This window comes from Pavona decussata, unplaced genomic scaffold (genome assembly GCF_977016875.1).
Source record: "Pavona decussata unplaced genomic scaffold, jaPavDecu1.1 SCAFFOLD_29, whole genome shotgun sequence".
Taxonomy (NCBI): Eukaryota; Metazoa; Cnidaria; class Anthozoa; order Scleractinia; family Agariciidae; genus Pavona; species Pavona decussata.
Genome location: NW_028145452.1, coordinates 637,251 through 657,222, shown reverse-complemented (window position 1 = coordinate 657,222; position 19,972 = coordinate 637,251). Strand labels below are relative to the sequence as shown.

The 19,972-nt window shown below is 37.6% G+C and overlaps 1 protein-coding gene across 2 annotated transcripts in view; it reads left to right on the top strand.

The window, feature by feature from the left end:
• LOC146484800 (SPARC-related modular calcium-binding protein 2-like) overlaps window positions 1–19,972 on the top strand; it is a 70,138-nt gene that overhangs the window by 11,295 nt on the left and 38,871 nt on the right. For both annotated transcript variants that reach the window (XM_085104244.1, XM_085104245.1), the window contains exon 3: window positions 5,639–5,860. In XM_085104244.1, the coding sequence (XP_084960370.1) occupies window positions 5,792–5,860 (69 nt within the window). In that variant the 5' untranslated portion in view covers window positions 5,639–5,791. The remainder of the gene's footprint in view (window positions 1–5,638; window positions 5,861–19,972) is intronic.

The window sequence follows — 19,972 nt, the reverse complement described above, 5'->3', positions numbered from 1 at the left end:
AACGTTCTTACGCTCAAAGGCCACGACTTCGCCGCTTTGAAAAGATGACAGATCATCTGTTTTAAGGTAGCTTCAAAGGGCTACTAACCGACAGACGGCATAAGTCTTATTAATTTTTATTATCATTAAACTGACGGTAAACAAGACAAATACCCAACAATAATGCGACAGCGACATAACACAAACACCTCAGAAATTCATCAGAGAAATGATTGTAGTTCGAAAACGTGCAGAATTTCTACGGGTATGCCAGGCCCACGACTTACCCCCAGTTTCTTCATCTTCTTTTCTTTTAGCCCTTGTCGACGCTTGCTGAGCCAAATTCCCTCCCTTCCTAGGTGGATCCCAGTAGCGTGCATTTTTGTATAATATTTTATGTATCTGTTCCTGCTGCTGCCGGCGCTCGCTTCCCTTCCCCGCTTCTCCATCTTGAAAAGAGCTTTAAATGCATGATAAACGCAACATATAAAATGCTGAATGTCTGTTGGCTGTAATGAGAGAACAGAAGTGAGAGATGCTGGATGGAATACCGATTGTGCGAACTACATTGAGCGAGGAAATGTAAATTTAAAAAAAAAAGCTTGCTTTCAGGTGAGATCAATCGGCTACAGATTGAATCGTTTACTGACGCAATGTTTTTAGTCGGTTCTCACACTTAAGATGTCCACATTGGGTAGAGCTCGGAACTGACGCATAGAGTTTTAATATTGATTTAAGAGGAATTTCCTTGACATAAATACGCTTTACGTATTTCTTCGTTCACATATAGTTTTTGATCGTGAAAGTGCTTGTTACAAATTTTAGTTTCATGTCGACCGGAAAACGTCAAAAACACGCGCGTGCTTGTCTTATCTGCCCCTGGCGAAGGTACCTCAACACTCCGTTCACATGACGCAATGAGATCTATTTTGGCCTAAGTCGGGTGGAGCTTTCATCTGAATGAAAAATGAAGGATTGGTTATAAGTCATCGAAGTTTGAAACATCTTACACAGTTCACTTGCATAAAGAAACATTTCACAATATATAAAATCGCCACTCATTCCAAGGGTCGGCGAGAAGAGGTTTTATACTTGTAATAATCGCCTGCTTAGAGGCCTTTTGTAGATTAGATTTGACTCGCAGATAAATTGCTCATTTGCATGTTATTTCGGGAGCCATTTTTTGGAAATAATGAAATGACCTTGACATTAGTGTAACCAAAGACGAACTGTTTTTCTTCTGTAAAACCATGATGGCATGAGTAGTGAAAAATTCTCAATCTATTTTGAAACAACTAGGTTTGTATTTTCCCTGTGTCCGAACGCTAGGGATAAGCCGGGGATAATCTTATTTAAATTCATTGAATATGAAATAATCACAAATTTTATCCGATTATCTAAAAAAAAAAAAAAAAAGAACCAATGTCATTTTCACCCGGTAAGTTGTCTTTGACACCCACGTCCGAGGCTGATTGCAGCTAATTTTGTTTTCCGTTTTATTTAAGCCAGTTAAGCAACGTTTTCTTCAGTTGGGCCTAAATAAATGGTTTACTGAGGTTAATCGGTAATGGCTCTCTTTTAGGGTTAAACGGTGGCTTCGAATATGACTGAGGATTAGAAAATCGGTAATGCTACAAGTAAAGCACCGATTGTATTCAATCCTGCTTATATTCAGAATCTACGTAGTTGTTTGGTAGTGTAGCTGTGGAAAATAAACATTGCATTTGTTTAAACACACGCACTCAACTCATGAATTTCCTTAACGAGTTATCAGGGCACAACCTGATCACTAGTTGGCTATTCAAGCATGAAGGGTCAATAAAAGCGACATAGTAAGAGAGAAAACGGATGAATTTGGCGAAGTCACCTCAATATAAACGTCTGAACTCATTTTCCAGTTTTCTAACGTGATACAGTGGGTAGTTGCACGAAGAAAAATGTATTTAGCTGCCGTTTCGAAGTTGACCTGTGAAAGCAAGCTGGCCTACGCCATTCAGTTGGTGCATGTAATTTTGCGTCGTCATCTATTTTTTACATTACATCAGTAAAAAATACCGCTAACTCAAGAATCACTTAAGAGTAGTCATTAGATTATTATATTACCTACGTCATATGTGAAATCAAACGGAAAAAATTAAGTTAGGTACTTTAACCTTGCAGCCAAAAATACGAAGTTCACTCGGGAAAAATTCAAACATGAACGTATATGAAAGTCGGTCTTAAAGTAATAGTCATTTGAATGGTTATATTTTAAGATTTCGTCGACAGATTCAAACATTAGGATTATCTTGCATCTTGCGTATAAGGAAAGCACTCCTCAAAAGCTCAGTTTCATTCTCAGGAATTGCCTGGCACACTGCAGAAGCTCAAACGCTAGAACCACGGCCGTCACCTACAGGTATATACAGTATCTCCAATGGTAATATAATACTTTCTAAACTTTGCTGTTGGATGTAAGTTGAAATTTATGATCTGAAAGGACAAAGGTTATTTCCTTTCTGGTTTGCGGAAAAGGCGTTTAGATTTTTTCCAGTTGGCCGTGCAGGATGAAAGATCCTATATAGGAAACGTTACGAATTTCACGTCTCACTGGACCACCCAAAAATTTCAAGGTATCCCTTCCTCCCCTGGGGGGTTAGCTGGTATGTATTAGTACACTAGAGCTTACAGAAGGAACAAGCAGTGATACTATATTTTTTTAAGAACGTCATGTGGAGAGCACGCGAGCAACAAGCACCCGGACGTGTCTTGTCATCATCTTTAATGCCTTGCAGACCAGTAATAAATAAATAAATAAATAAATAAATAAATAAATAAATAAATAAATAAATAAATAGATAAATCAACAAATCTCTTTTGCGTGTAAACGCAGACGCTGCCCTAACCAGTTCTAGAATCACTCAGTTTGCTGGTCGAAAGAATTGCATGAAAAAAATTGATTGTTTTACAGAATAAAAAAGAACTGAATTGTGTCATAGGGCAAAGTACGGTACATTTCAGTGACAGAACAGGAAAACAAGACTTGGAAGAGTCAGTGGACAGTCTAAGCCGGTAAAGAAGTTTACGGGTTTAGCGCTACTTAAGTAAGCATTCAAAACTCTAAGTCGAAGTCTTGTATAAATAGTTTAGCTATTTTGCTATTCTTTGTCGAGATTTAGGGATGGGCCAATGATTAGCATTTTAAATCAATATAATACCAGTGCGATATTACCAATTGCTCAGTCGAATTCATAAAATGGCTTCACCAAAAAAAAAAAGGATTGATTCGCAGTAATACATCAGCGTTAAAGGGATTACGATTCGTAGAAATTAAAATTTCTTCACCCATCACAAAATATTCATGTCAATTATTTTTCCAAGTGGTCTATTCTTCAGTTTTAAAAGCGATACTGTTCGCTTGTATCGATACTTTTATTGCAATGTTATCGAGCAACTGGTAACGTTTTTTGCAATGCTGATGAACAACATTTAGTTAATTGAGCAGGTGAGACGTAAAATATTTGTGAATGGTTTTTCTAGACAATATGTAAAACCCTGATAGTACTAGTCGAAGACAATTGCTCAAAAAACTCAACTAATCAGATGCCGTAAATTTCCGGAATTGAAGGAGCGGCCATTTTAGTTTTGATGGTTTAGCATTTAATTTGTAGATAAGCGAGTTTATACACTCACAAGTATTATTCCGTCGATGGCCACTAATAAACACTAATCTAACAAAAGATTTTAAGAGTTCTCATGACGTAGTAAAAGCTTTGTTCGGAAAGCCGTCCGGTGAAGACTGAAATATCAGTTGAAACTATTATTCTAGCAAGTACAAAAGGGAACGTAGGTAGCAAGCTGAGAAACGTTTTATCGCAACAAAATGCTGTAAATTCATCTAACGAGGTTAAAACTGGAGAGGGATATAGATAACAATAAAGATAATGTGCCAGGGACGGATTCTCGGCTACTCCCAAAGAGTGCTCAGTTTAGTAGTGAATTGCATAACACTTTTCAAGAATACAAACGTGAGTTTTGCTAGCTGGGTGTCAAGTCTAGATTTTTCTCTCTCGACGATATTTATGTTATTGGCCAACTTGGGTTTTTTTAGTTTGTCTAGGAATTTTTGGCTTCGCCTCAACTCCGTCACTTTAATCCCTGTCATGTTTATCTTAAGTATAAAAAAGATAAAGGGCCTGTAAGTTTAAGCCGACAATAAAATCGAGATGTGTGGGCCATGAGGCCATTTCACCGTCTTTTCAAACTGCTTCTAAGTGCAGACATTCTGACGAGAAATTCTCCTTCAGAGGACATTTTAATTGCAGAAAGAACATGTGATTAGTCATTCTTAAGTGTTATAAAACTAAACCGGCTTTGGTTTGCTAATTTGGGCTTGTCTGATCCACTGTAATGGAGAAATCGTTCTAAAGTAAAGGCCGCTAAAAAATACATCGTTTCCCAGTATGATTTCTAAGCTGTAGAGGAAGTTTTTTTTACTGCTGTGTTCATTGACTCGTGCCACATTTGATCTGTGTTGTTTGGAAGCAGCAAACTGTCCTTTTATTGGTCAGTTTACATACGCATCACCGCCATTTAAGCTGCTATACAAAATAAGCCTTTCTGAGTCTTGTCTCGGGGCAACTACACAATGGAAATTTAAGAAGGCCAAACACTTCCTTAACCCCAATATAAACATGAAAATTCGACTCAAATACTGCTCTTCGTGTATTTCATATTGTACTAGTTGAAAAGAGTTTTCCAAAACAAGAGAACAATAATATTGTCTTTTTGGTAAGCATCCGTTACGATTTGATAATAAGCTGCTAGATATGTCGAAAACAAATCACAGACTCAAAAATAGAAACGTGTAAGGTTCGGGAAAAGACATCAATGCCGAACGCGATATTTCGGCTCCTGTTGCCAAATGAGATTGTGAGGTAATACCTTTCGTGTTTGGTACGCGTGTGATGGCAGCCTCCACACGCGTGATGACAGTCTCCACGCACGTGATGGCAGTCTCCACGCGCGCAACCATGACGACAAACAATCATTTGCAACATCTACTAAATGCTAATTTTTACCTTAGAAATTGATGTACGATGACCCATAGACCTTTAACATCCAAATGATAACTTTTAATATGATTATTCGTGTATGTGGTGGAGATTTTCAAACTGTCATCATTTAATGAAACAATCAGGCATCGCTGTTCCTGTTGGGACGTTCGTTTTTCAGGATTTTACAAAATCAAATTGAGGAAAATTGTTTAAAATTTTGACGTTTGGCGCTGCACTTGCCCTTATCTCTATAGCAAGCCACCATTTCCCGCTGCTGTAAACAATTATAGAGCTCGTTAAGATAAGAGAGGGACGGAATGCGCATGGCGATAAAAGATCCCAAACATCTACTGAACCTCGCTCGAGCAAAGCATGCGATACAATATCAGCTAATGTCGTGCGCGTTTTACAGTGCGCGAGCCAGTCAATCGGGATCTAGCATGCTCGGACAGTCGCGACTTACCGATTATAACCAAAAGCCGATTTCCACCTCCTGAACGCCAAGTCGCCAACTTGTACATGCACGACGTCAACTGAATATTGTTAAACAAACAGTCTCAATTACTTGTAATGGCCCGTGATATTTTTGTTTAAGAACGATTACCGAACTTGTCTCTCTGTAGTGTGGCTGTAACACAATCTGGTGGGGAGACTTAGTTGGCGCAGGGATCACTTAGTAAGCCAGTCTCTATCAAGGGAGCTGCCAGTTGGATCGCCGCACGCGCAAGATACAGTGTACACGGCGTAGTGACTTCCCGAGACAGCAAAGTTTTACCATGGTAGAGAATACAAGACCAGTAGCGCTTGTGATTCTTCAGATTCTTTGTCTTCTAAACAGAATCCAGGTAAGTGAGAATAATTAGTGGTTAGCTAGCTGTGTCGTTTTGATGTTGTTTCCGGCCAACCGTAGTTTATACAGAAAACCCCTTCTTCAGTTTTATTAATAGCTAAATGACAGATTGCCGTTGGACGTTGAAAATGCTTTTATCTTCGCTGACACGGGCCAACATGTCTCACTGTCCCGTTTTCATTTTCCCGCTGTGCGCTACGGTGGTATTTGACATTCCGTGTTATGTATGAAAACGCACGAGTTTACCTTATTCCTACGTTGCTTTCACGCACAATAAACAAGGTATTTTAGCCAGATTGCTTTCGCAAAGCCCCTCTCCTCAACAGCTTCACTTTAATGTAGACCCAATCAGCGTTTGACACATTTAAAGTTTTGTTATCGAGTGATTTTCATGTTTCACAAGAGATGCGCTCGCGTGTTTCTCCAGCGCATCGCTACACGGGATGGGGTCTGTTTAATCACACCACGGATCTAAAAGCACAACAAGAACTTTAAAAACCTCTAGTTTTGTAGACAATTTTATTAACAACTCTGGAATTTAGGATAAAGATATTTCCAGAGTGTTTCGGCAAGCGGTTACGGCACAACCTGGTGGGATATGGGGTCATAAGGCCAGTTACCTTGAGTCAAAAGCAGCATTCGCTCACGATTATTTCAGATCAGAATTTTAATTTTCGCTTTCCAGAGAAAACCACAAAAACACGCCAACCAATATCACCAAAACATCCAAGCAGAACACGCCACTTGTAACCCACGAGGCTTTTAACCACGATCACGGCAAAAACACACCTAGGACAGGCTATAAAGCTATTGTTCGAATAATAACAAAGTCTGACTTATCTTATTAACAGTAAATCACAGCCATGTTCGGCTACTTACTACCATACTAATTATTTCTCCGTCAACCTTTTAACACTTGGAAAGAACCATCTCGCAATCTTCCCTGCGAAATAACCCGTGTCACACGAACTCTCAATGCTATGTTTTTGTTCTTGGCTAAGTGGAATGACATAACGTTACACTTTCAATTAGGTTCTCATACCTATTGTTCGTGCAATCGCCAAAACGTGTTTTTCGCTGGGTACTTCACTACTCTGTAGCAATGAGGGAGGCACAAACGGAATGTCTATTGACACATAGGGCGTATGAAAGACTACATTAGAACGTCTGAGCTGTTGTTTCGGTCTTTAAATCCACTCTGATAAAAAGCAGCAGATTGTGGAATCTTCGGAATTTTTCCCCGTTTGAAAATAGTGCCCACGCAATTCCGAGGTGGATGCGTAATACTGTTTACGCTATTTCCGAATCCAGGGGGGCCCTTTAGTATCCGTGGTTAGTAAACCTATTTTGAAAACCTTGGACTGATAAGTCATGAAATAAGAATGGTATCAATTCGCGCGATGCTTTACTTGTTGACTCGTCGGTTGTGTTTCTTTACACACGGACTTGCAAGCTCGCAGATGTCCCTCGGTCTGACACATTTGCGTTTAATACCGATAAAACAAGCAGATGTATTATTGTTTTTTTTGATAAGCTGATCACCCGCAAATAAGAAAGAAAACGTCTCGTACATAGGTTTGTATTGATTTGGGTTTTTGGAACATCTGTTAGACCTCTGCACCGGAAAATACGATGATATCAATTGACAGCGAATCAAGTAAAGAGAGAATTAGCGTGATGTTTAAATTACCATTTACCCGATGCGCGAATTTCAGTAATTGACCTTTTCTTGCCATAGTTTAAATCTGGCAGTTTTTATCGAATATTCACTTGAAAATGGCAAAAAAGGAACAGCAAAGCAAAAAGTGAAAGGAAATTCTGCTCGAACCATACTCGTCAAAAAATCCCTAGTTAAGTCAACAGGAACAATAATAAAAGCACACCAAAAAATTCCACTGAATAACTTTGATTAGATTTAGTCTCAGTTAAGGATTTCACCCATAGACTCGTAAGCGACAACCGCATTACATGACTCAAGACCAGCGTCTTGGAGGTAAAAGGTTAAAAATAACTTTGTTGAAACGCGTGCTCTAGGACTACTATTAAATAACGCTTTGTGAACCCCTTAATTGCATTATAAATATTTGTTATGCTGTTGTTTTTCCAGGGTATAATTTTGTGCTTGTCCTTCTAATTTTACACTGAGCTTTTAGCGATTTATCATTTGCATGCAAGGCCGACTTCTGCGCGCAAACGATAAACCTCACTCTTTCTCGTTTTTATGACACATCACTCAGCACGAAAAAGATCTCAGGTCATGTACAAAGAAGATTGCAGTTTGCGGGAGTCATTCCACATCTGGGCAACGTTGCAGTAGTAAAATAGAAGAAACATTCAGTATCGTGCAATGTGGAACACTGATTATAAGTAATATGAAGTAATATTCAAGTCCCGGAAATCACCGAGGTAATATTCTTAAAAGAAATGTTGGAGATGGGTGGCAAGGGAAATTCGATCTTTGACAAACTCTAGTCAGTTTGGCTACAAATGTCTACAGTGGCGGCCGTATGGTTTTTTTTTTTAATTTAGAGAAAAATTCCAACTTTTTTTTTAATATTTAAAAATTAAAAACATACAGCATCACAGAAACATTATCGCTCAATGGGTTTCACTTAAAAGGTCACCAATTGGGACTTCATGTAAAGACTCAAAAAATAGACCCACCTCCTACAGCATAATAAACATAACCACAGTAATGCCCTAGCAGAATTCATTTAATGGTCACGTTTTGGATTAAATTAACGTTAGATTTGAAATTTAGAAAGAAACACACATTGTTTGTCATTTGTAGACAACAGAACACGTCACTGGAAAGAAGTGTTGAATAGGGATTCGGCCTTTGAATTCGGCCGTTTGACACTTCACAATTTCATTAACAGATTCAACTTCTTAAGTTAGAATCACCTTGTACAGTAAAGCACCACTGGAAAATACTACCGGAGAGCTTTCCACTTTGCGATTCCATTATCAGACTGATCAGATCTAAACGTTATTAAGGAAAAAAACTGAGGCTTCGTTTGTTCCAGTGACAATATAACTTGAACTAGATCCCAAAAGGCTCGTAAGGCTCCAGAATTGTGGTTCGTATGACTAAAGTAACATGGTAATATTAAATTAAATTATTAGAATGTTGTTAATTGGAGCAAACGATGAGTAAAAGTACTGTTAAGTGGATCGGTGATAAGGCTTTTATAATTGAACTGCAAAAATTATGAAACTTACACCTCTCATGTGCGTAAAATGTTTAAAATCTTAATAAACTTAACAAAGTTTATCGATTCTAAGTGCTGTAAAGATATTCTGTCCATTTATACATGATGCCAACTTTGCTGACACGATGCAATGCAGTTACGTTTGATTGCTTAAAAAAAACCGGATGTTTTTCTGGTCCTATTATCTGAATTGTATCAACTCGTTGTGTATAAAAAATATTTTCGAGTAGTCCGCTGAGACCCTAGCCTGAGAGTACAAAATAAATATTTCATATTAAAACACAAGAACTATTCTTAAAAACATCCTAGTCAATATACCATTCCTTAAAAGTGATAAGCATATACTACCTATATCTGCAATATCAGTGTCACAGACTGGAGTACATTGGGGGCTTAACTGATATGCGAGCTAACCAACTAATAGGCTAATGATAGATTTATTTCTTGATTTATTGCCAAATTCTCTTTACAATCTCTTCAACAACAATTGGAAAACCGTACAGAGAAATAAGTCTGAGTTTTAGAGATGAACAAAGCATAATGCAAGTTCGTTTCATGTTACACCTGTCTATTGGCAAATTAGGTAGAAGCATTGTAGTCCGCTAGGTTGTCATAATTCTTGGTACTTTTGAAAATGAAATTCTCGGGCACAATGGTTGAAAGCGGTGTTGTCATATATCTCTTGTTTACCTCCCCGATTAAATTAAGTTATTTGAGAGTTTGTTTTCTTTGCTACAGTAAACATTTCATTTTGTTTTAATTTCATTTGAAGGAATTTCGGAGATGACCGTTGGCTCCAGTCACGAATCCAATTTTTCGTCTGATATACAATTACCACATTTAATCGCCGCTAGCTTTATAATCCTCGGTAGAATCATCTTTTGTTTTCATAAGCATACTTTTCACAGCCAAATCGGACAAAGTCGCAAGAGGCTTTAAAATACTTTGCCTCAGAAAGTCTACAGTTAAATAAGCCAAAGGAGGATTTCTGGGGCATCTTTTGTTGGCTGTAAGCATGCAACAATTCAGAAATTAGAGACTATTCTTTTCTCTATTCCGCAAGTATAAAAATAGATGTTTGCTTTCACATAAAGATTAAAAGGAGATATTGATCAAGGTCTCGCTAAACTGTTGCATCAAGCGTAAAAATAAACAGCGATTATAGTTAAATTCTATCATTTTTAAAAATAGTAATTTCTCAATTGCTAGTTTTAATGTCTTCGGCCTTAGTCGTAATAATTTCCCACATGAACGGCATATGTGTTAAAAAAACGATCACGTAGGAAACAGGAGAAGATTCACGTATGATAATTATGTTATTATTTATTTTTATACTATGTTTACTAATTAAATTAGTAAACAAACGTTGAATATTTACTAGTGCCGACAAACTGTTTTATGTGCTTCATATTGTGTATGCTGTATATCTCTTTGTGTTTGTCGTAAAGCTGGAAATTGTTTTTGAAAAGAAGCTCATTTTACCTTTATCTAGAATGGTTGAATCCAAATAGTAACTGCCTCCAGGGTTTGTTCAAGAAATTGGCTTATAACTGGGTCTCCTTTGCGGTGTCCCAAGTTTGCTGAACTTCTCAAACGCGGCTTTCAGAAGTTGATCCAATAGCAGACGTTTTAGGTTAACATTTACATTTACATTTACATTTACATGTTATTTGGTCGGTAAAATCATTAGACATCACACCAAGCGGGTTTGCAGTTAAACAACTACAAACCGTTAGCAAATGCTCGTGTTCTGAAGAGCAAATTGAGATGTTAAAAGTTTTATGCGATGTAAACAAAGGCTGTCTCAGCTACGGTTAACGACAGGCTTGTACAAATTCTATGCATGAGACAATATTTTTAGCTGAGAAAACCCCACATTCGGGCACATGCACTCTAGAATGCACTCTGTGACTCTAAGACTAACAATGTTAAATTTACCTCAAATAATTGTCGCTTGAAATAATCGATCTTTATAGAGCAGGAAAGAAAGCCATCGCCCCAGGTTATTATTCTAGAGACTACGAAATGTTCGGAATTGTCTATGATTTTCAGAAATTTAATGTTAAGCCTCCAAATACTGTTAACGAACACCACAAACATAATGATTAAATTTATAAAAGAAAGATGTATTTCTTTTTTTATTTGTCTGTATACTGGGATTGTTTATGATTTTCCCCAATGTTAATCTTATAATTACTGGTAACTATGACGAGACAGCTAAAAATATACATATTTATTGAAAACTGGATCATTGCATAATGCAATTCCAGGGATTTGATTGGCTTAGCGGCCATGGTATCTGAGCCATTATACCATGCCCGAGAAATAGCGACCATTAAATTGTCTTCTGGTTGTTCTTGCAAAGCGAAACCAGTAAGATCTAACCATAATTTTTTATTGTTTCTTAATATTTAAGACAATTATTTCTGTTATATGTATATCTATATTGCCACGTGGTCTCAACAAAAACGAGAATTTCGTTCCAAACACCGCGGCATTCGCCACAATTAATTAGACCGTCTCATATATCTTGTTTGTTAATGGCATTGTTACTTGCCTAGTTTTTTTTTGTTGTTCCATGGTTATTTTCAATCGTTCATGTGGCTGTTTTCGCGTTCATCGGCTCTATTGAAGGATCCTGGTTTTTTTTCGCTTCGAATCTGATATTTAAGAGCCCTTTTAAGTGAATTTACTATTATTGTTTGCTCAAGGACCCTAGGCCTACTCAAGAAAATTTCAACAACAAAAAAGCCTTAATCTCTTGACAAAAAGTATATGTTCGGAACTGCCTGTGGTTTCGGTCTGTTATAAGCTGATATAGGGAAAATAGTGCAAGAATTTACATTTGTATGTTTTGATAGTCCCACTTGTAGAAGTAAACCATTCTCACGGCGGGACGAGGTTTGTGATATATACTATTTGAAGATTTTTAATTGAAGTTGTTTTCATAAATTTCTGGCATCTAAGGTTGTTATTTTGAGCGAGCATGTATGAGCACTTGCACCCGGGTTCGGTTCCCGCCATATCTTGTTTCTTGTCCCTGTTCCGAGGGTTTTTCTTCAGGTACTCTGTCCTCAAAAAATAAAGTTGTTGTTGTTCAACATTCCCAACTCCCTGTTATCTCTGGATAATATCTCTAGATAGCACTCAACGCCAGGGACCCTTGAAATTCAAATAAAGTGCAGGGTTTAGTCTAAAAATCAGCTTCTGAGAGCCCATTAGGTCGGCCTTCAGACATTTTAGAGGGCCAAGATATGTCATGTTCTAATACAGAAGGAATGAAGGAACTGACGATAAATTTTGCGGTGTAAAATTGATGGTTTTCAGAGATGGTAACGTCAGGAAGTATTTACAAGTTCTTTTAATAACAGACGCAGCAAATTTGTAGTGCATCGTTTTCAGTTTCACGTACGTAGTGCACAACGATTCCTAAATTATATAACCAATCTCACAAAAGATAGTCCTGTCAAATTGCCATAAAACTTTGCCATAGGAATATTGCCTATCTCAGTGAAGTTTACGCGCCATGTTTGACGCACTTCTGCGAATAGTCCGTCTTCGAGTTGCTATAAACCTTATTACGAAAGCGAAATGGCCCATTTTCATTCACATGAAAAGCTTTGCACTTAGCCTAGCTTTCGTAGTGAGCCGGTTCAAAGCAACTCGCGCATAGCCTCGCTTTCATTATGAAGTTCAAAGCAACATGGAAATAGCCTATTTTATGCGCTAATAACTTAGGGAACTTAAGCAACGACGACGGCAACGACAGCGCCGCAAAACAATAAGTTTAATGAGCAAAAACAATCGCTCTTCCCCCTGCGTTTTACATTTTGGTTCATTTCTTTGTCGTCCTCTGCAAAACAACAACGTGAAATGACCACATTTAAGGTTTTGTGGAGAACGTGAACGCACGAATGTGAATTTTTCATTTTCTTTTTTAACTTGTACGCCACTCCTACCAATTTGGTTCCTGGATAGTTCGCCAGTTATGTAAAAGTTGAGCGAGTTGAAATAATCGCGAAGTAGTACAAATGAAATAAAGTTAAATTTTCAGGTGACGTTTTCGTTGCCGTTGCCTTCAAAAGTGATCATGTACAATAAAGTCTGTTCTTGTAGTCATCAAAGGTAATTCCCAAACATAATTAAGTTGTACAGGTGCTTCCAGTGTCAATATGTATAAGTGGTTTATGAGCCGTTTTGTTCTGAAGCAGGGCATGTCATCCCTTGTAGGTATGTTTTGCCGTTTTGGCCTAAAAGGCAATGTTTTGAGGGGTTAGGTCATAAACAATTTTTGGGTTTCCTCTGATTCCAACATGACTTGGTGTTTTAAAGTAATAAAGTGATACTAAAATAGGCTAGATAGCCCTTTTAACATATTTTCTATGCACGTTCACTATACGGTGAATACTGAAGATATTGTCGCGTGCGTGTGCAGCTGAATTTAGAAATAAACACTTGAGAAGGGTGGCTTATTATAGTTTCAATTATCATTACTATAACCTTTTTGTTTTGTTTGTTGTTATTTCTGTTAAACGTGTCAAAATTCAAAATTCAAGTCCTTTTTTGTTCACTTACAAAAAAAAACCACAGTATCATTGATGAATTTTTTACTAACTTTCATCAGAGGGCTGAGAGTCCAAAGTTCGAACCGCTTTCGAAACTACTTATTTCGCGGTTTGCTCCGGGCCAGAGAAAGAAAGGCTTAATTTGATGACCATACAAAAAAAGATGTTTTGCTCATGATCTGATTAACACAACTGAGCTGTCTTAAATCTTTATGAAATTTAAGATCCGTAGAGAACAATTTTTTTAGACATGGTAGTTCTTAAATTTGAGTGAATGCTGAAAAGGTGACAGACATTCCCTACAAAAGATTCGTTTCTTCGCGCGCACCGTGCGCGCGAACACCAGTGGTACTTGTTTTGCATGATCGCCTAAGCGAACAAAGGCATTAATCGTTACCAGTTGCTGGAATGGTTTGCGCTGACGTTAGCTCACCCACCGCTTGATCACAATACCAACGCCCTATTTAATAAGCTTGTCACAACCCTTGCTTCTAAAATAGACCACTTTATTCAATCGTCTGGCAATGCCAAAAGAATCCAAAACTTGTGTCCGTGCGTTTTTTCCCCCCCCGCTTAAAAGGTTTAACTCTTAGAAAAAATATTGATGCAAGAAATATATGTTTAAGAATAAACGGATTATTGCCTTTTTGTTGTTGTCTTTAGAATAGATTAATTGGATGGGCATTTTATTTCTTTTTTCTTTTTTTTTTTTTTTTACTTTTTTCTTTATGGCAGCGCCGATATCGGAGGTATCATCTTCGTTTGTTTTGTGGTATATTTAGCAGTCATTGTTTATTTTTCTTGTTATTTCTTTCCTTATATGGCTGTAAACATGTATACCGATCATAGCTGAACGTCCGTTATTGGTCGTGTTCCGGTGATTTCTGAGAAAACTTTTATATTTCATTAAACAGACGAGGACACCTTTGTCGGAGGTGAACTTCCGTCAATAAACAATGAAAAACGCTTTCATCGACTGAGGAAATGGAACTACCTAAAACAGCATAATAAATAATAATCAAGAAAAGGACTGCTGGATAAGCTTTTCATTTGAGTGCTTGCATTTAACGACTAGGCCAAAAGACAAAACTCAACCACTCGGCTTTTCGGCATTAAAAACAATATCACTGTATTGAGAGTACTGCACTTTGTAAGTAACTGTCACTTGACTGGTCTCTTCAGGACGTTATCTACTGACCTAAAAGCTAAGACCGCGTTTTAGACCCAACGCCTTTTTGAGTTTAAGAGGGAAAGGGATTAACCTATAATTTCACCTGATTATAACCCATTACCTCAAGTCAGATAAAAACGTTGTCACTTTAGCCAGGCATCATAAAATATAAATCGAAATAAAAATTGCCCCCGGCTAAAAGGAATTTAGGAGAATGAGCAACGATTCGACAAATCAGTTTATACATAGAAGAACGATTGCTACAGTGCTTACATTAGAACTTGTCACAAGTCATGCTTTTATGCGCCTTTAGAAAGAGTGGCCGACGAGCTACGGAGTCGCAATACTAGCAACGGAACTCCCTCGAAAACGAGCTTTCGGAAAGTCAATGTTTACATTGGCCAGTCTTCGTTTCGTGTGGGTTTATACCAGTAACACGCCAACAAAAAAAAAAAAGAAAAAGAGCCATTGCGGCTTGATCGTTTTCCAGTATCTATGAGAGTTTTAGGTATTTTTTGTTTCATTTTATTTTGTTTCATATTTTCATTTCATAGTATTTTACCTTCGCTATACAGCCTCTTTTCATTTTAGCCGGAGAAGACCGCATAACCACTGACATTGTTTCGTAACATTGTTTCAAAATCGTTATTTACGTTTTCAAGTTGAACTTTGGAAAGAGAATCGTATCGGAAGAACAGTGTCGCATTATGATCTTCTCGTCCACCCTTCAAAAACAAACACCTCGTACACTTCGTGTAAAGGCGATACACAATCATATGGAGTCCGATCTGTTTAGGGAGATTGCCACCGAGGGTGGGAAGGAGGGGCAATACACCTCTTTTTAGCTGCGCGGAGATAATGGGTGTGGTGTGTTAGACGTTATGCTATCAAATATGGTACAGGTTTCGAACATTTTGAACTAAAATAGCGTCTGATCCACGCCATAGCGATCCTTTGCAATCAGGGTACACACACTGAAACCCAAAATTTGAAAGGTTACCTCCCGGTCGAGTGGCCGACAGTATGATTTTCTTTGCACGCACGGTAACATCGGCCCAAGTTTGTCTTATTCCGCTCGTGGGCGCGCGCGCCCCTCAGTTATGAGAACAGGAGAAAGCGGAAAATGTTTTCTGATCAGATAATAGATAAATTATGATTGATTTCGATTTCCTTTCATATCAGTACACGACCGACATAGTTTCCTTTATCGTGTCAGGTTGGCTGAGGTAATTTTAATCTAATCTTTAGACTTTTAAATTAAGCAAGTGATTGAAAATGAGATATATTATGTTACTGTGGCGCTGTCAAGAGCGACGAGAATTGATTGCCCAAAAAACACTCACTTTGGAAGATAAACCTTGAAGATTATTCAAGCATTTACCAAAGATGATCAACGTTTGCATGATCTAGGAAACATCTCTTTAATATCCACAATTATTACAATCTGTCCGATAACACTCGAAGGAATAGCTAACACAGTGATTACTCTCCGAAGAAGAGATAAGTCATGTAATTCATAGATACGAGTCAGCTTGCATTTTTTTTTTCCTTATACATTACCTTGCACGCGCCGCCTCTTAGCCTTAGCGTGCCAAAGAAAGGAAAATTAACTATGATCTCTCCGACAAATATTTACGTGTTGTCTCGAGGTCAGTAAAAAAAGACCTCTAAAAACTCAAGACGTTTCTTCAGTCCATCTGCCTTAGACCTTTTGTTACATGTGGTTTTACTTACCATTTTCAAAGTACCAACATGAAAGAAAAAAACCTTTTTCAACTTCTTAGATTTCGACGTGGGAAAAATTTGAAAAATGATCAGTATTACCATTAAGCACTGAGCAGTAAGAAGGGGTTTAAACCTTTTTTTTATGCCAGAGTCACTTTAAGTCGTGTAAAAAATTGAGTCCGAAGAATGCCAGTAAAATTTATCAAGCTGTACTTTCCTGTGGTATTGTTTATTGTGGTAAACTTGGTGGTTCAGAATCTTCAATCCGGTGACCATTCGAGTGAGAGCAATTGAACTAAACCTTTCTATGGTACTATGGTGTTCAAAGGTTCAACCAAGGTGACAAACTGTCTGTCAGCACTTCCTTTATTCAATGCAATTTTAGTTTAAATCATTTAAAAAATACTTCCGATTGCTCTAATCACCTTTATTCTGGTGTAACTTTTCTCACCTCTTCAATTGTTTACTTCCATAGCGCGCAGTCAAGTCACGAAGTCGCTGTTGTTTCCCTTCCCAGTTATAATTTCCGTTTAATTTTACGTAGTTTACTTGGTGATTCTGTCTTTAACTCCTTACTGTAAGAATTTCATGAAAGACCTTCGTCGCGAAGTCAGTTTGGCCACCATGTCGCTTCTTGTTGATTTTCTTGCAATAGAATGCGCATGCGGCACTCTTGATCTACTAAAGACCTCTTCTATCAACTTTCTTCATACTAAAAGCTCGATTTTGTGTATCATTTTCTAGTCGTCACAAAGATTAGTTGTCTGAACTCTTTCCGAAAGTAAACCCCTTTTCATTCGCCGCCTGCTATGATCGAAATTCAGTGACCCTTGAAATAACGTACTAAGTCGATTTGATTTGCCGTTTATGCTATAATGAGATTTTACTCCTCTCTCGCTAGCACTCGTACTCAATGTTCGCGCTCAATACGGAACCGATAATAGGAACTTTCGTTTCGTTTTTATAAAACCCGTTCAGAGCGAGGCAGAACCTATCTAGCGTTGTATTAAAAAGGCCTCTTAAACCATCGTCTTTTCATGCTTATCCTATAAAACTCTTTCATTTTTTAAAGTCAAACTTTGTGTTGCGTAATGCGGCTCGAAAAGAGAGCATACAAGCCAAATACTTAAAAGGATGTTTCCTGTGTCCCCAAATTGTTTTATGGCCTTCTGAAGGCGTAATTGTGTAAGCACATAACGAGACCATAGCGCCAACTATTATTGGTTTTAGTCTTATTTTTCTTTGATTTTTTTTATAAGGACAATAATATTTTTAATAATAATGGTAATTAATAATTTGGCTAAGGAACACAGTATTATTATATTCAACCGATTACTCCACGAGTGCGAGTTGGGTATGAGATGATAGATAGCCAACGAACAAGTGTGAGTGGAATAATTGTTTTATTAAAAATAATCAAGAAATATTGCTAGATCTTGCTGATTTCGCTTTGCAAGAACAACCAGAAGACAACTTTCTCGGGTATGGTATAATGTCTCATATACCGTCGCCGCTAAGCCAAAAAAATCCCTGGAATTGCATTATTCAATGAGATTGGATTGGAGAAATATTAAAATGAAATGAAATAATTCAGTATTATCTAGCATAGTTTGAACTGTTCGGATTCTCTTGCTGAAAATTTAAGTTGAAGAAAGTTTTAGGGACAGGATCTTTTTCCCCGAATCTCTGAGTTGCTGTGGGCTTTACGTTAATATTAGCTGCACTATTTTGAGATTTTTTGAAGTGCTATTTCGGCAATTTTTTTTTTAACAACTCAATCGGAAATTGTAAGGTGATTAAGGCCTTCCGCTGAAATGACCCTCTTGGTTACCCCTGTTAGTTTCTAACTTTTGGGTATTTCTGGACCCGTTTCTATAATCCAAACCAGTCGCTTTCCCTCTTTGCACAGGTCATGCGGCATGAATTTTATGGAGTTGTGATTAATTCGTTGGATTGTCTCCGTTGCGAAATGTCACTTCTTTGGTCAGTTTGGCTGTAAGGTTACCGTATACCTTAAGAGGTGTCTCGTGTCCAAACGATGTAGTGCGACCGATTTAAACTGTAGATACCTAAACCCCTACATCAAATTAAAGCTTATAGAGCTGGCTATTAAACTATACCAAGAATTTTGAAATAAAATGAATTGTCGAATTTTTCACGACCTTTAAATGCGAGCGTCCGAATCACCTTTGGAAAGCTACAAGTCAAAGCTAATTTAATTTGCTCCTCAGTTTCCGGACCCAAAGCGCTAAAAAAATAACGTGTCGGCGTTTTGCCATATTCAATAGCAGTGAAAAGTTACAGAACATTTTCGAAATAGGATTAAAAAATGCGGAGTGATCGAGAAATTAGGGCTAAAAATCCGACAGTTCATTTTATTTCAAAATTCTTGGTATAGTTTGATAGCCAGCTCTATAAGCTTTAATTTGACGTAGGAGTTTAGGTATCTACAGTTTAAACCGGATGCTCTACATCGCTTGGACGCGAGACACCTCTTAAGGTATACGGTAACCGTAAGACTAACCTGCGATCAGGTTTTTTTTTTTCGGGGGAGCGCGAGCTGAAAGTGTGGCAGCGCGAAATAGAAAAAAGAACGCCTGATCGCAGGTTCCCGTAAGACACTCAATTGTTAACTACTATCTACTGAGGATTTCGGATTTATCTCATAATTCCTTATACCGTACCACAATTCAAAATATACTGAGTAATTTGTCATACTTAAGTCTTCTATTTGACACTTTCCCACGTTGTTTAAATGATGTTGCACTTATAACGTCGAGGGTGGCCAAAGTAAACATAAAATAAAAAAAGAAAACTAATAATTGAAAAACAAAACGTAGCTTAAACAAAACAGAACAGAACAACACTTTAACTAGTTACAGAGAATTGTTATATAAAATTAAAGGGAACAATAAGAAAAGTAATTTAGGTAATTGGAGCCTAGAGGCTAAAGGAACGGTAAGGTTTTCGAGTTAACCTCTAGTAACTATTTACAGTTCATTTTGATTAAAAAGGAGCAGCAGATTTTTTTATTAGGTTAGATGGTGAGGGATTTCCAAAGCAAATGTAAACTAGACAATTGTCATTTTTAAATTGTAAAATTCATTAACATTGGATTTTACAAATAAAAGGGGAAACTTAGAGCGCGAGGGAGCCATTTAATCCTATGCATGCCAAAACGTAGATTTGATTAAATGTCATGTACGTTCTAATCTGGATAAATTGAAATATAAACAGCACCACAGTACTTAAGTAATGCTAAGTGGTTTGATTTGAATTGTCATACTTTGGGAAATTCACCCACAGCAAGTACCAAAAAAATTTAGAACGACATAAGCCCTTTCACGTGAATTGCCCGGATGATGTAAACTTGACGCGATCAGTCGCGAAATTACAGTGTATGCGAATCCGGTGACAAACAGTCAGTCTCCGAA